General features: G+C 38.5%; 1 protein-coding gene and 1 pseudogene across 1 annotated transcript; both read right to left on the bottom strand.

Annotated features, from left to right (window-relative positions):
• Positions 1–5,036: 5,036 nt before the first annotated feature.
• On the bottom strand, positions 5,037–10,141 carry LOC137938747 (uncharacterized). The gene is made up of 12 exons (XM_068783811.1): positions 9,858–10,141; positions 9,168–9,232; positions 8,780–8,878; positions 8,547–8,679; positions 7,604–7,663; positions 6,865–6,924; positions 6,614–6,736; positions 6,462–6,533; positions 6,203–6,340; positions 5,968–6,123; positions 5,655–5,756; positions 5,037–5,323 (listed from the first exon to the last, which is right to left on the bottom strand). The coding sequence occupies exons 1-12, from the start codon at positions 10,080–10,082 to the stop codon at positions 5,288–5,290; spliced, it is 1,269 nt and encodes a 422-aa protein (XP_068639912.1). The 5' UTR covers positions 10,083–10,141; the 3' UTR covers positions 5,037–5,287.
• A 205-nt stretch (positions 10,142–10,346) lies between these two features.
• Positions 10,347–15,041, bottom strand: LOC137938668 (dynamin-related protein 5A-like; annotated as a pseudogene).
• Positions 15,042–16,343: the final 1,302 nt, after the last annotated feature.

The following is a 16,343-nucleotide window of genomic DNA, read 5'->3' as shown; positions in this document are numbered from 1 at the left end:
TGTTTTATTTTGTTTTCGTTCGAGTGAAAACGTAGGTAACGGTTCCGCGGCTGAGAGGGGGAGAGAGAGAGAGGAGGCGCTTTCGGCACTTTCCTGGAACTCATCCTTCTTGTAAACGTCGTCGAAATATTGAAAATCCTATTGACTTTGTTGCTGGCTGGCTCTCTCTGTCTCTGGCGCTGACTCTAAAGAAAATAACAATAACTCTTTCAAAGTTTCTAGTTTCATTTATCTCTTCACAAAAACCACCCTTCCACTATTTCTCCATTTTTACCTCTCCATCACCATCCCCATCCCCACCCTCTGGTTTACCTGCTTTCCTTTCTACAAGACAAGCGCAGAAAAACGTCCATTAGAATTTAACAAAGAAGCCAGAAAAACAAAAAGAAAGATCTGCTGTCTGCGATCCAATTGGAGCAGTCGATCGAGTTGGCGACCCACATGTGACGTTGTTAGAATCCTCAACGACGGATCTGTCCCACCTGCAAGTGACGATGGAGGCATCCTATCTATTAATTTATGAACACCCAGAAATCCCATTTAAGCACTTCCTCTGAGTGAATCTTAAGATTCATGAATCACTTACTAATTGTTTTCTCTCTGGACACCAAATCGAATAGAAATAAATGGATTTATGATGACTCATGACTGATGACGGATCCCCCTAACAACACCATGAGAAATGAGAAAAAGGGAAATCAGGGGAAGCTACATGGTTTCCTTCTAGATGGGGGAAAGATGGCATAAAATAAAGAAGAAAACAACGAGTATCAAATTCTCATTTGTGACATAAAGATAAAAAGGTTTATGGAGGGGGACCATTCATCCATGTGTCAACCTTACTGGGTTGTTACTTGAAGACATCAAGAGACTTTGCATCTGAAAATCCTCAGGATTCTGGGGCTTGAATCATGGAATTCATTGAGCCAGCAAAAGAACCCCTTTTTCTCAATCCAGTGCTTAACAATATTACAAATTTTTCATCAACTCGATTAGAGTTTGTTGCTCATCATCAGCTTATTATCACACTAGAAGAGAAAACGAAGAATCAACTTAAGGGAAAAAGAAAAAAATCACAGATGAGGCGGATTTAATGGAACTCATTCACAATTTCACAGATGCGAAACCAGATTATATACTTTTGGGCAGTTTCTTTTCCAGTCTTCAAGTCCAAAGTCTAACCAGCGGACTAGGCGGGGTCCTTTATTTAATGCTGAAATCCCCTTCGGCGAAGTGTATAAAGCCGGTGATAAGAAAAAAGCTCCCGGTTGGGGCGACCATTGCTTCACCCACCATCTCAATTAAGTTCTCAACCACTGGGAAGAACTCTTTTAACTTTGATCCATCCACCAATTACATAGGTATGTTTGAAAGCAATTAATGAACAAGTCCGAGTGTACAATTATCAAACCCGTGTAGTCGTAGACACAACATGTGCCATTACAGAAGAAGAAATTTCTTCTTTTATTTTTCTGGGCTGTGTCTATTTTGGCTCTTTCTGGGTATCTGATCGAGATGTGAGCTCTGATAAGAGAAACGAAGACTTGGACTTTTGGCTTCTTGCCTGGGGATGTGGTGGTCCCTCTCTTGTTCCCATTTTGAATGACTCTGGAAATTTGAAAAGTTACCATCTATTGTAGTTGCGTAGTTGTTGTTTTACAGAAAAGGGAAAAGGAGAGTCGCCTCAACGTGAGTCTGCTGCCTTCCTTCTCTTTTCTCTTTTCTCCTTTCTCCTTTCTCCGGTGAATTCAAGTGCAAGCCTTTGAAACATTGAAAGCCCAAAAACATCTTTCTTCAAATGTAATCCAGACAAAAGAGACTCCTTCTCAAACTTTAAACAGCAAATTATACATTTGTGAAATCTCGTTTGCTTTATGATTTCTGATCATCATAGTTCTTGCTTGTACCAGAAGAGTCATGATTTTGGTCCCATTCCGACCAGACCCCACGTTTTGGTAGTAGTAGCACACCATTGTTGACATCTACCCTTGATCTATATTTTATACCCCTTCACCAGTTACAGTTTTCAGACTGAGAGAGAAGGCTACCAGCCGCCACTAAGAAAGAGATCATTTAATACTAATGATACATGAACACAAAAATAGTCATACTTTGCGGCTGTGATTTAGGTCTCAATGGAGGAAAAATATGCTTCTTTTCTCTTTCTTTGTACCGGTTTTACCAGCAAAGAGAAGGAAAGAAGACAAGCCATGTTGGAAGAGTTTGGTCCTGTATCAAGTCCAGCAGGTCCCATCAGGAGGTGGTGGTCTTCAATCCCGTCCGCCAAGCGATATGTTTCCCTCCGCTGTCCGACAATTCCTCTAGTGTTCTAACAGTTTTTCAACACGCAGTACGTTTCTAAACATGGCTTCCAGTCTCTTGTTTTTTCTCTCCCTCTTTTGTTTAAATTCTGAGGGCTTTTCCACTTGCCAGTGACAACTCAGACATGAAGGAGATAGCGTCCACCTGCAATGGATGTGGAGTGGATGGTCCCAACTCCCAAGTGATCTTTCGAGTTTCAATTCTTTGTTTTAGAGTAGTCTCCTTGTTGAAGTATACCATTCAGTATTTATTTTCAGTAGATTTCGTTTCTGGGTTAGACTTGTATAAGTCTTTCTTTGCTCTCTGTGGATCAAAAGTAGTAAATGGACGAGTAATTAAAATGGGCAGAGCAGGTTAAGTTCAAAAAGAAAAAGAAGAAAAAATGATTTCATTTGCTTTGAAATTCAGTATCTTAGCGGCAGATCACATGCCCCCCCTTTCTTTCTTTCTTCACTTGAATGATTGCAGTAGCTGCAAAAACAATCAAACACTGCAGAATTTTAATGAAAATGATGCTTGTTGATAAAGAAAGAAAAGGGTGAAGACTGAGGACAGAAGAGAACAGCCGTGCTTAATTTCTTCATCGTGTAATAACTATCGACGATGACAAGCACAGTCCAATGTCTACTTGGGCTTTAGAATCAAACAAACAAGTGATACTGTGAGGCTCAAAACAAAAACAACCTACCTCATATTTCTGGAAAACACCTATTTATTGTAGAAAATGTCTTACCCCTTGCAGGAGCTATGCTCTAATTTTAGCAGACTCTTGTCTGTTAGTGACCTAAACGAGCAAAACCTTCCCAAGGACAGCATCGTCAATGGAGGGATGTTTCACTTTCTTGGCACTATAGTTTGAAGTGGAGAGTGCGATCAATGGCTTTGTTAGGCATTCTGGACAACAACGTCCCGTTGGCTCTTGGATTGCTCTAAAAGAATGGAAACAGTCCTCGCTTTCTGAGTTCCTTTTGATGTTTCCTAGGTGCTCTCTTTGAAGCCAAATGCTTTTTATTATAGTAAGGTCGGTGAGCGTTCCCACCCAGAAGGTCTTCGTGAGGAAAAGCTGGTCAAATTGTTTACTCGATAACTTCAGGAACTCTTTGAGTCTCTGACCTCATCAACAGACGGATATGTGGCGGGGTAAAAAAACTCCCAGTTAATGAGAGCAGGCAGGTATGAGGCATCACAACCACAGATTCGGATAAAAAAATTGAGATAATATGTGTGTTCGAAGTGGAGGCGATGCATTAGTAAAAATTAGTGTCTGAAGAATGAGGCCGAGATATCTGATCCGTGTCTTAACGGTGGGAATATCACTTTTCGGGTTTTCACTACCTACAGTAGTGGAATTCTCTGCGGCGTGACTCATGTAGCAGAGAGGAAAAAGAGAATTGAGTATCCTATCAAGGAAGATTTTGCAGGTGGGTGGAGTTTTGTACAGTTTCCGGCGGCATGCAGTGCTAATGAATCACTCACGAAAGCAGGGAAGGGCAGGAACTTGACACTGGACAAAAACTTTCATCGGGGAGGAAATTTTGGTGCAAACGTGGCACACCGGGTTTCTTTTTCTTTCTGGGATTTCTGGAAAGCAAGAGCAATGAAAACAACCCTAGTGATGAAATTTGAGCGGCTAGTGGACGGTGTCGAGTGGTTGAAAAGCCTACTGGCTCGTCGAATTACCCGTCAGTGGAAGGCACTCAAATGCTGGGCAAAGTGATCACTGCCCGATCTCCGAATGCTTCCGAGTTCTGGGTCATGATCGATTTTAAAACGTTTCTGACATTTGGGGGGCCAAAAGTCCAAACAGTCCAGGTGCTCAGACAGGTTGATGCGACGCTCGTCTCCCCCTCATTTTAGAAATCTGAAAGAGAGAACAAGTGAAAGAAGACATCTCCTCCTAACCTAATACATTTGAGGGCCTCGAATTGTTGATTAAGGGGGGAATTCTACACTGAAGATGGTAAGTTAAAACACTTGACAAATCAGACTGTGAAGAAGGAATGAATCCTATGCCTCTTCTCGGTTGCCCATTTACCCTCGAGTACTAACCTTTTTAGCCATTAAAGAAAGCTTGACCCTTTCCCTGTCACTGATTTGGTGTAGTAATGGGTGAGGATGATCCAGGGTCAACCAAAGTCTTAAAAAATGTTATCATATGATGTCATAATTAAAACCCCATTAAGAAAAATTCTCCTTTATCTGATAAATGACCTAAGCTCAATATTCCACCCCCCCCCCCCCCCCAATCTTTGTCAACTAGCTAAATCAAACTAAGGTCAAGATGAAAAGTAACGTGTCCCTTATCTCCATTTGAACTTTCTAAAATCGGATTTTTTCTGCTGAGTCACATTTGATCAACTTACGGCATAAGAAAATTAGCTAGTTAATTTATTTTCCTGCAAAAAGAATAAATCATCTTACCTCTAGAATCCATTCTTCCCTTTTTAACTATGAAATTATACTAACTCATTTTTTTTTTATCAATCAATCAATTTGCAAGTCAGATTCAGGAAGGGCCGAGTTGAGTCAGGAGTTAAGCTGGACCCTTTTAAACAAGGCAAGTCTACCCCCAACTCGCTCTGAGTCCAACTGCTAGACCTCAGTCTGACTCAGATTTTCAAGAACCTGAATTGAACACCAATTCCATGCCAGAAAACACTGATTTGAATTAAGCTTCTTTTTAAGTAAGATAATTTACTTTATCGGTATATTGGGTCTACTTCAGCGAGATTTTAGATAATCTTAAAAAAATCACAGACATAACTGTACTGTTTGGTTTAACAGAAACCTTGGCTAAGAAGTCTCTAGAAAAAAATGTAATGCTACAATATTACATGTTCAACCACCTGAAATGCAAGCGGAAACGAGCACAAAAGGTCAGAGACTTGAAGGGAATCAACGCAAAAATTGGCAATATTGCCATGTTAATTATAAAATTCCGCCAGACCACAGCACACTTCCCTAGTCAAAAGAACAACCACCTCCGTCGCTTTGAGCTTTTCTGTAGCCACATGCAAAAGCACAAACTTTAGAATCAGGTTTTGAAAGTGCTAAAGATGCTAATGCAACTTCAACATTCTCTAGCTAAGAAATGAAATTTATTCAGTTTTTTAAGGAATGTCTCATAGAACAGTATTGCACGCCAGCAGAATATTGACTAGTGATAGAAGCCGTAAAGGTTGGAGTAACCAAAGAAAGAATAAAAATATGAAAGATAGAGAAAGGAAGAGAGCCCTGTACAGCTTGTATACAACAAATGCAGTTTGAACCCAAATACTTTAGGTTGAGCAGAAAGAAGATAGGTAACAAACACAAGTAAAAAAGAGAGAAACCTTCGGGTTTTCATCTTGGTGGATGATAATTGGTCGGGGAAGAACACCATTGTCTGCAGTCTGAATATAAGGCTTTACTTTCTCTTCCAACAGCTCATTCAACTAATATTATCAATGATGGATAGTTAGATAAAAATGTGAAATAGCTATCAAAAGATATAATTTAAATATGTGAAGTGCATTAGTATCGCCAAACAAAAGAGAAAACACTATTGTGCAGTCAGTTGCAACAACTAAATCTGGGATATTAAAGAAAAACCCATAGATTAAATTAGTCACAAAGAAATCAAAATCTAGAGAATCACTTTAATACCTTTTCTTGGCGCCACTTCATTTCCCATTGAGAATCCAGTATTTTATCAGTCATCTCTCTCTGTGCATTGAGAAGAACTGTCATTTCATATAATTTCTTTGGATCTTTGAGTTCCTCTTTGGTCCATGAAGTCTCGTTTAAAGGAAGGTTCAGCTCCTGCCCAAAGAGAAAGGATCATAAACAAGACCAAAGTTTTTTTCCTCAAAGAACATAGAACAGAAGGAAGAAAGCTTACACCCCAGTTTCGTGGTCGGGGTGGAACCTCAAGCTTCGTTACTTCTGCTTCCAGTGCTTTCTTTGCTTTGTAATGAGGAATATTTCTCACAATCGCAGGATCATCCCTGGCACGCATCGGATCTATAGAGATGAGAGCCTGTTCAAGCAATACTTTTCATACTCAGAGATTTGACTGAATCTTTTATTCTGCTCACTGGATTTATGCCTTAAAGAAATTGAGGCAATAAAGTGGCTTTTGTTGGTAAGTCTCAACTCACTTCTTGCAGATGTTCCCATCCAGGTTGTCGTTTCACCACCAGATCTCGGAGTTGGTCATATCGCATAGACTCCTAAAGTGAAGAAAGACATCACTTCAAATGAGTAAATCTTCATAGTTAATAAAGGCACATAGAAGATAGAATCAATGAACCTTATAGGTCCACCATATCTTCTGTGTAACATCGTCATCATAGTTAAACCCACCAAGCATCTGAGGCATGGTAATCAACCAAAATGCAGCAATTTTTGGGTCTCTCATGCTTTGTACTATGTGCTGAAAAATCAAGTAAGAGAATGAGGATTGTTTCAAAGGGGGAGAGAGAGAGAGAGAGAGAGAGAGAGAGAGAGAGAGAGAGAGAGGACTCTATCCACCTCAAAGCCTACATTAGTTAAAAGGCTCACCTCATATGGGTAATCCATCTTTCTCATGACATTATATGCTTTCCATGGTGGTTCCATAATCTAAGAAGAGTCAGAAAATAGAAGTGCAGTGAGCACGTGATGTTTTTCAAGCAGGACGCAAAGAACAAAGAAATCTTACAAGTGGCTCAAGAATAAACACTTAAAAGCATAAAAATAAATAAATACTAATACATCCAACTTCTGTTGAGAAGTTTAGCTCTACAACAAGAAAATTTTCAACCAAGGTAAGCAAGAAGAAGAAGAAAAGGAAGAAGACCAATGTCTTTCGGTTCCTTAATAAAACAATTTTGATTGTATATGTACTTTATTTCTCTACAGGTTCAAAGGTATTTAATAACTACCTAATTTCTCCCAAGGTTATTCAACAAACTCTTTTAATTTCTTAGCAAACATTTCTCCTTCAATTCCAGCTGCATTAGCTGAAGCAATAAGTGATTCGTACATCCTCATGTTGCCAAAGTCTAGAGCAAAGAAATATTTTGATAAAAAGAAATTGCATGGGGCATAGCTTTTGTTCTTTGAATATATTTTCTAATAAAATTATCAAAAATTAAAAAAAAAACACAACATTACAAGAATATGCACTCACCGTCCATCAAAAGCAAAATTGGCTATTTTAACTGAACACCAACTAATCTTAAGCATTTGTTTCACTTTTACAAGAAGTAACTCAAGAATTGAAATGCTGAGAAACTAAATGGTAAAAATTGAGACTGACATCATCAGCAGAAATCCTGACTTGTAGTTTGTGTTTACATTCAGGACAGCTCATTACACCCTGCAAAATCAGAAACTTCTAATCAAAAGACCAGAAGATATTTAAGCCGAAACCAGTCACTTCAAAATTACATTTAGCAACTCACTCAGTGGACAACCCCTGTAACCATAAAAATAAAAAGATGGTAGTGATAAAAAGTAGAAGCCACAACTTGATCGCTCTGGATCATTCTTTATCAAATGGCCACAATGCTTTGCAATCCTTAGCAACAGATAGAAGTGATACTACTCTTTAAGTTCAAGGATGAAGCGAAATGAGAGAAAAATAAAATTTGCAATTCTGCAGATGCAAGGAATATAGTAAGTTTCTGCAGTTTTAAATGGTTGGCAGCATCTTTTCCTATGTGACACTTAACCAGTATATTCTTGTTTGTAAACTAGTTAGATATACACATAGTTGTCATGTTTCCTGAAGCTCAAATAACAAATAAACTCCCATGGATTGAATCAATAGCTCTCTAACCACATGAGGGTTTCTAATGTGAGATCTTAGCTTCAAGTCTCACCAAGAGTTTGACTATAGCATGTAATAGACATGGAATTAATGTTGTTTGGTTATTGACCCACAAAAAATGATGCAAATGAATGACACACTCTTCAATTTATGACAGCTCATAATGTGCAAACATATTGTGCTCTCTTAAAGGCATGACCTGAATACAGCATTTGAAAAAGTGCAATAGATAAGAACAAACACTCTGACCCACAAGAAGGCCTCGCATTGGGAGTAAAACAGTTACTGTTGTACTCTAACCACTTAAGACCAGAAATCAGACTACATGATATTGGTTGAATGAATTAACATATAAAAAAATAGAAAGAAACTGAAAAATTTTAGCTACATGTAGATGAAACAAATCCCAGCTGCAGTATGTATAACTTACAGATCCAGTGCATGTTGGACACTCTTTAGTAGGCAATGGCAAAGGAAGTTCAATAGCAGAAGGAAGGTGCACCAATTCGGCCCTATTCTCCACAATGGCATCTGCAATACATTCGGCTGTTGCTTTCTCTCCACTGCAAGAGGTTATGTAGGATGCAGAAACTTCATATTCAACTTCATCAGAATCCACCTGAGTTTCAGAAAAAAAGACATGCTATGACAAAGATAAGTTACCTTTTCAGTTTGTAATTCTTCACCTGATATTGAACCTTTCCTGTACCCTTGCACATAGTGCATCTCAATGCTTGCCATCCATTGCAGGTTTGGCAATTCCTGCAACTCACGAAGCCAAATGTCAAGTAGTAAAGCATCTAACAGCGGACGTCACTCCTATGATTAATACATAGCTAAATTTCATGCAACTAACTAACTTCAAAAGCATCATATCGTAGATAGATCAAAATATTGGGAGACAAAAAGAGAAGAGATATTCAAATTATTCTGAGACAAAATCTTTAGATCCAACTACTCCAGTGCCTTACTGGCATCATTGAGTAACTCAAACTTCTTCTAGAGCTGTAAATTGACAATGAAATGTGATTTAAGCCACATAGAGAAACACCTCTGACACAGCACTTTCTTCCCAAGTTCCAAAGCAATATCATAAGTCCCGATAGTAGCAACAGCCTGCACTTATAGCATAATTTAATCAGGAAGAAGAGAAACCTTTGCAAAGAAACTTGCAATTAGACAAAGAAATAAAATGAGAGTGCTACAGCAATGTACCAAAAACAAGGTTCACAGTGGCAATAAGATACTTAGATTTCTTGTATATTTTGTACTAACAGATGAAGCAGCAACAAACTCTTTCACAGAAGTTCACAAAATTTAACCAACTATCCAACAAAATTGGTTGAATTGAACAAAATAAGCATTTTCGTGTCAGGAATTCAGATAACCAAAAGAAAAAGCTAAGAGGAAATCTCAAGTACAGACATAATTTCAGTTCCACTAATCACGAAACACGGTGACTAATGGAATTAAGTTTTCTTGAATAGAAGCAAAATTCCAGAAAACATTTAAAAAAAATTGGAATAGCCTACCTGGTAACCCAGAATTTCTCACACAAAGCCGTTCTTCTCCCCAAGTTTTCAACTTTACACAACCGTGTGTAGATTACGGCGACATCATACTTCGTAAAAATAACAATGACTAGAGAAGGAAATAGAGACAGCGATGGTCGACAAAGGGCATACGAGACAGGAGTTATACTTCAAACATATATAATCGTAAAAGAAATAATCGAACTTACGAAAATTGCGGAGAAAGAGAGATGAGAAATGAGTTCCGGAATGCCGAAGCCACGTGGAGCGGAGCCGGCTATGTCGTAGGCGAGCGTGAATGGAGATAAAACAATTTTGACAGGGAGCTCGAAGAGATCAATAAGGTCCTGACCGTAACGGGCGACGAATAGTTTCCGGTAGACGTCCGCATACTGCTTTGCTAGCCTTATCAGGCGGTCAGGCCCTTTCGCCATTGCCTGTCGCGGTGGACACTCCACAGAGCGCAGCGGACAGCGGACACACTATGAGGATAAGTAGCTGGGCTTTGACACTGCGAATGAGGCAACCTACTGCCTATTGAACCGGAAAGAGAAGGGATGCTAGCGACCCTCGGGCAACAAATTTGTGATTCCATGCCTCGCACTCATAAACGAATAAAATATGGCTGGGACTGGAGCTAAGACGGTTTCTGCCGACGAGGCCACATAACATATGCTTTTGATACCAGTTTAATTCCATAAAAACAACCATGCTTTAAAGAGCACAAGTAGTGTCATATTCAAACTTTGATAGGATTTCAATATACAAATCGAACAGGTACTACCATGCATTGGATCCAAAAAACCCTTCAACCCAGGATCTTAATGAACCGCCTTAATTTCAGTACCTTTCTTCGGTGCCTGAAATCCGGACTGTGCATCGGGCCAACAAGCTCGCCTGATTCTAAATTCAACCATTCATGGATAGTCCTTTCTCAACAAAGAAGAGCTCATTTCACATATAAAGCCAATGTGAACAGCTTAGCCCCAGTAGTAGAGATGTGGAGAAAGATGTTAGCTTGTACAATCTGTGACGAGATCCTTCAGGATGCTTTCAGATCCATACGTTCACTAGTTGTGAAACACAAAATTTTAGTTAGTGAACTGGCTCTAGTCAACACCCTGGTAGAATCATTCAATTAAGTCTTATCTCAAAGTGTTCGGGCTATATTCTTGAACTCGTTAAGACAAGATTGAAGTATCTTTTGGCGCTTCAGCAGAGACTGGCGTTCGTTCTGGAGGAGATCAACTGCCCTAGGTGCCACAAACATGTCCATGAATTTCTCATCATTCACAGCAAACAAATCTATAAATACAGCCACCACCAGCCTATCCTGACTGTCTCGCCATGTAGAAAACAAAGAGCAATTAGACGTGTTAGACCTCACCACCATCAAATACTAAAAGAAAAACGATCCAGCAGAATGAAATGAAAAGATATTTGCTTGGTTAACTGAATTAACTGAACTTCTGTACAAAAAGCATCTCCTAATTCAGTTTGATCATGAACACACTGTAAATGATTCCAATATAGGCCTCTTATCTATTTCAGTTAAAAAGCAGTATGTAGGATCAAAGATGGTTCAGGAATCTTACCAAGGAGTTAAAAACCCCGAATTGAAAGTTGATAGCACACTTTGCTCAATAAGAACATCACGTATTCTTGCAAAATGCTGTGCAGCAGATGAACAGATACCAGAGTAAGCAGGCCCTGATTTTGGCCCAAAATCACCACCACTACCAAACAAATGGAGCCCGTTCTGATGGGGTCTGAGATGATCTGCATTTCTGGAACCAGCTGACAACCTTGCTTGCAATTTTCTTTCTCCATCCTCAATATAATTTCCGTTTTCCTTTTTACCTCCATAGGCTACATCACAAGGCTGATCAGGAGAGGGAGTTTCGGGCACAGTCATTTGACTCTCTCTCAGTGCTTCCTTGGTTTCCAATCCCTTCCCGGGTGTTGTTTTTTTTTGTTGTTGTTGTTCTTTTTTAGGTCTATTCTCCTGATGCTCCTGTACTGTTTGATATTGAGCTGTTGCAGAGTCTGATAGCTCAAAGAAAAAGGAAGTCGGAGGAGATTGATTTGAACTGTAAATGGCTGTCGTAGAGCCTAGACATCCTAAAATATCATTTTCATAGCAAACTTGAGAATAAGGACTTGTAACAGAGTCAAGTTGATGACGAATAAGTTGTTTGCATTGCTTGGAAAGGTTCAATATAAAGCAGTAGTAACAGTGCCTTAACGCAGCATGAAACCCAATGTAACAATCCATGTGTCCTGTATTTCTCCCATCTGAATCAGGAGCAAAACAAACAATTTTTACATGAAGATAGTAAGCGTATGACAGATATAGAACAGAATCACATGTCATCTCTAGATAAAGTCAATATTCAAGCAGCCATCTGCGCAAGAGGTGGTCACCTAGCTCATGGTAGTTTGATTCTTGGTTGCGGTTCCTCTCCACGGAAAGATCAAATAGGTTTCTCAAAACAAATGCAAGTCTGTCACACATGGTCTCTAAGAGAGGAGAAAGCCATGCTCTTGCAGCTGCACGTGCAATCTCAGCAGATGCCTCGGTAGCTCTCCCCTCCCCACCACCTCTGCCAGCATGGGCAAGCAAAATATTTGCAACCTATTTGAGACCAAGAAATTTGAAATTTTAGAAATATTACATAAATCCACTATATATAATACTTTTTATGCAGTTTCAGAGGCACCTTCTCTCGAGAAACTGGTGGACACATGATAGAATATGCAGCACAACGGAACTCATGTATCACCCTATCAAATGCAGCGCCTCCATAAAGCTTAAGTGTTGCATTAGGAGGCTTTATATCAGCTGTCACACCGGGCCAGTTCCCAACTCCACTTTCAGCACGTTCTTCCTCTGTTGTTCTCCCCCATTGCTCTGGAGCAGGATCTGCAGCGCCAACTATCAGTGCACCCTGTGCAAAAGAACATTTAGTGTAAGAAACACAGATCACCTGAAGCAAATAGAAATAGAAAACCAAAAAGAGAGGCCTATCTAACTATTGTGTACCACATGACTACTGATGGAAGCCGCATGCAACATAGCAAATTTACGGAGATATGCCACATCTGAAGTTGCTTGCTACTTGGTCTCCAAATCAGCTAACTCACTGCTTACTTCACTACATCTTTTTTCAAGCAAAGCAAGTGTTGTCGGTGTTGCTTCTTTGTATCTCTTCTGAAGCTCAGACTCCAAATAAGACCTCAGACTGCCAAACCCAATGAAAGCAACCATATTTTTCTTCATTGAATCCACCACTAACACTTTCACGCAAGTGACGAAAGACATCTGAATCCACTAGAGAAATTTGTTTGCGAAATTTGTCATTGGAGATCATTCCCTGATCTTTCGGCAGAGACACAAAAAATGGGTTTGTATTATCCCCAAGGTAATCGCTGGCACTTAAATAGCGGTCCACTTCCCACCGGTCAGTAAATTCCTGTGTTAAAATATTTCTTTTGGATCTTTAACTGAGTTTGGTAAATATATAACATTAAATTACATTTTTTACACAATTATCTCAAATTTTCACCTTAAGACGATTGTCAAACTTAGAAACAACAATAATGGTGCGCCTGAAAGTTGGATCAATGTCACGGATGACATCTAACCAAAGTGAAGAACACCACTCAACACTACTTTGCTGAAGGAATAATAGGAGTCTGTGGGGAGGGGCAGCTAGTGACTTCACCATTGACAGGATCTCATCTGGGGTGCTCTTCGGTTCACCTTTCTTGGCCTGCAAAAATACAGATTTTGAAGCTAAAACACTAAATACCAACATTAGATATCAGTTGTTATTTCATCAGTAGTGTGAAGTGGAGGACGGTACCTTAAGAACAAAATCAGGAGTGTCAATAATTGTCAGATTGGGGCAATAGGCACATTCAGCTCTCATTACTATGGGTTTGGAAGAAACTGCAGTTTTAGTGTGCTTTAAAAGTGTGTCTGTTCGTGCTTTTATAACATCTGCAATTGTTGAAGTAGAGACTATGGCACTTACATATTCTTCAGAATCTTCCTCCTGCAATTATCATGGTTCTATGACTCAATCAAGTGCCAGACAGAAAAGAAATGCAAAACTCCTTATAAATGAGACCGGATGAGACGTAGAATTGCCAAAGAAACTTTAACATGGGAACCAAAGGCATAGAGATCACCAGAAACAAGGGAAGAAAAATCTGAGCTATAGACCAAGCAAGTAACAACCACTAGTTAAGATATAGTCCCTAGCTTCCGTTAAAAACAGTGTCAAAATCACCAAGGTGATAAAAATGTCCTTTTTTGACCATCAAACTTCATTTCCACCAAATGAACCTCTAAATCCTTCCATTAACACATGACGCTTCAAAACAAGCAGGTCTCAACCTGCGGCCAACTTAATTACTTTATCTTCCATAACCAGAGGTCTCAAGTACAAAAAATTAGAAATCTTGATCCATTAAATAGCGGAAATCAAGAATAGCTACCTAAAGAATGTAAGATAGCCAATGCGACCCGAAAAGGTTAACCGATTAAGTGGGACCAAGGACTCACACTTACACCCACCCCGCCAAATGCAAAGTCCCCGTGCCAAACCAAATGCAAACGAACTCACAGGGATTCGAACGCAGGATGACGTGCCAAATGCAGAGTACCAAACCATCCGCACCCAACAGGTTAACCGTTTAAGGTGCGGAAGACCAGGTCATAACACAGATCACCAACATATTCTAACACTCCCCTACAAACCAAACCCCCGGGTTAAACCCAGGACAAATTCCAAATACAAATGCAAATACAAAGTCTCCGCGCCAAACATGTGAACGTGCGGGGATTCGAAGGTGGGACTGGCAAAACCTGTTATGAAACCATGTAAGATAGCTAGCCAATGCGACCCGAAAAAGGTTAACCTATTAAGTGGGACCAAGGACCCACACTTACAAAGAGTTAAAAACTAACGTCCAGAAAAATGCCTGAACTGAAATAAACGTTTTCAACAAAAAAGACTATCGAAAAATGAAGTGACCTGGAAACGGCATCTGGGTTCCAATGCCGTGGAATCGTGGACCATCTGGAGGATGAGTGGTCTCCGGGTGCCCATTTCAACCTCACGGACATTGAATCGGAACCCAAGGAGTGCTTCAAGGAGAGAGCTCTTGCCATCAGATTGTCCACCCAAGGCCACAATTTCTGATAACGGGAGCTTCTCATCCAATGCAACGACGGCTGCCTGAAGGCGATTGTAGGCCTCGAACCAGCAACTGAATTCGGAGATTGAAGGGTTTGAAGAATCCATGGGCATGGGATGGCTTCTTCTGGAAGCGGGTTTAGACTTAGGGGTTTTAACGGGTGTAGCGTGAGTGCCCTTGGAAGCCATAGAAGATGCCATGAGAGGAGAACGAAAGCATCTGTTTGGAATTCAAATTGCTCTCTAGACGTTGAAGAGCGCCTCACCACGTGGCCCGTAACCGGTTCCATTATTTGATTCGGATCAAACCTAGAAGCGTTAAGTCTCGGTCTTAGGAGTATATTATCTGGGCCGGGCTATGTGGAAGTCAGATTTACAGCGGGAGTTAGTTAACAAACCTAAAATTTGAAGTTCATATTGATCTCCTGCTTCAATATCATTTTATTCATATATATATGAATTTCATCTTCAAACTGGGTAGAGTATGGATGAATTCATGTGTACTGAAAAACAGTTTCTAGAGTTAATGCCCCATAATAAGAAAGATATGGAAAATAAGAGAATTAGTAACTGTAATAATATACTTAATTAAAATATAATACTTAAACATTAAATTAGGTAAAACAAATATTATTACTACATGAATAACTAATTAAATGCATAACTAAAATATATTAATATACTAATTAATTGAATTACATATTATATTAGTTAATTATTATTTTTATTTATACATTAATACATTAATTATGTGAGCCAATTAACTGTACACATGATTAATTATAAAAAATCAATAAATAACATTAAAAATAACATAAATGAATATAATATGTTTATTTATTAATTTATTGATAATATATGGTATACTTTAACATAAAAAAGGCATGATTAAACAGGAAAAATCTATCAAATGCTAACTTTAACACACTATATATTTTTACATATTATTAATTAATAATATTTTCCATTCAATTTAAAACCATTTATTTTATTAATTATAAAAATAAGCTAATTAAACCAAAATAATTGATCAAATACTTGAGTTAAAAATATTTTAATTACCACTATTTTAACTGTACACATGATTAATTATAAAAAATCAATAAATAACATTAAAAATAACATAAATGAATATAATATGTTTATTTATTAATTTATTGATAATATATGGTATACTTTAACATAAAAAAGGCATGATTAAACAGGAAAAATCTATCAAATGCTAACTTTAACACACTATATATTTTTACATATTATTAATTAATAATATTTTCCATTCAATTTAAAACCATTTATTTTATTAATTATAAAAATAAGCTAATTAAACCAAAATAATTGATCAAATACTTGAGTTAAAAATATTTTAATTACCACTATTAAATCACTAATACAATAGAGTGATTAAAAAATAAATATAACTAATAAATACAATAGAAAATAATTTTTTTAAGATTTTAAAATTTGATGACTAAAACTTTATCTCTTATTTAT

This window comes from Aristolochia californica, unplaced genomic scaffold, assembly GCF_029961685.1.
Source record: "Aristolochia californica isolate CCGP_79_NKW_82.1479 unplaced genomic scaffold, dmAriCali1.0.hap1 SCAF_1, whole genome shotgun sequence".
Taxonomy (NCBI): Eukaryota; Viridiplantae; Streptophyta; class Magnoliopsida; order Piperales; family Aristolochiaceae; genus Aristolochia; species Aristolochia californica.
This window is presented reverse-complemented; position numbering and strand designations above follow the sequence as displayed.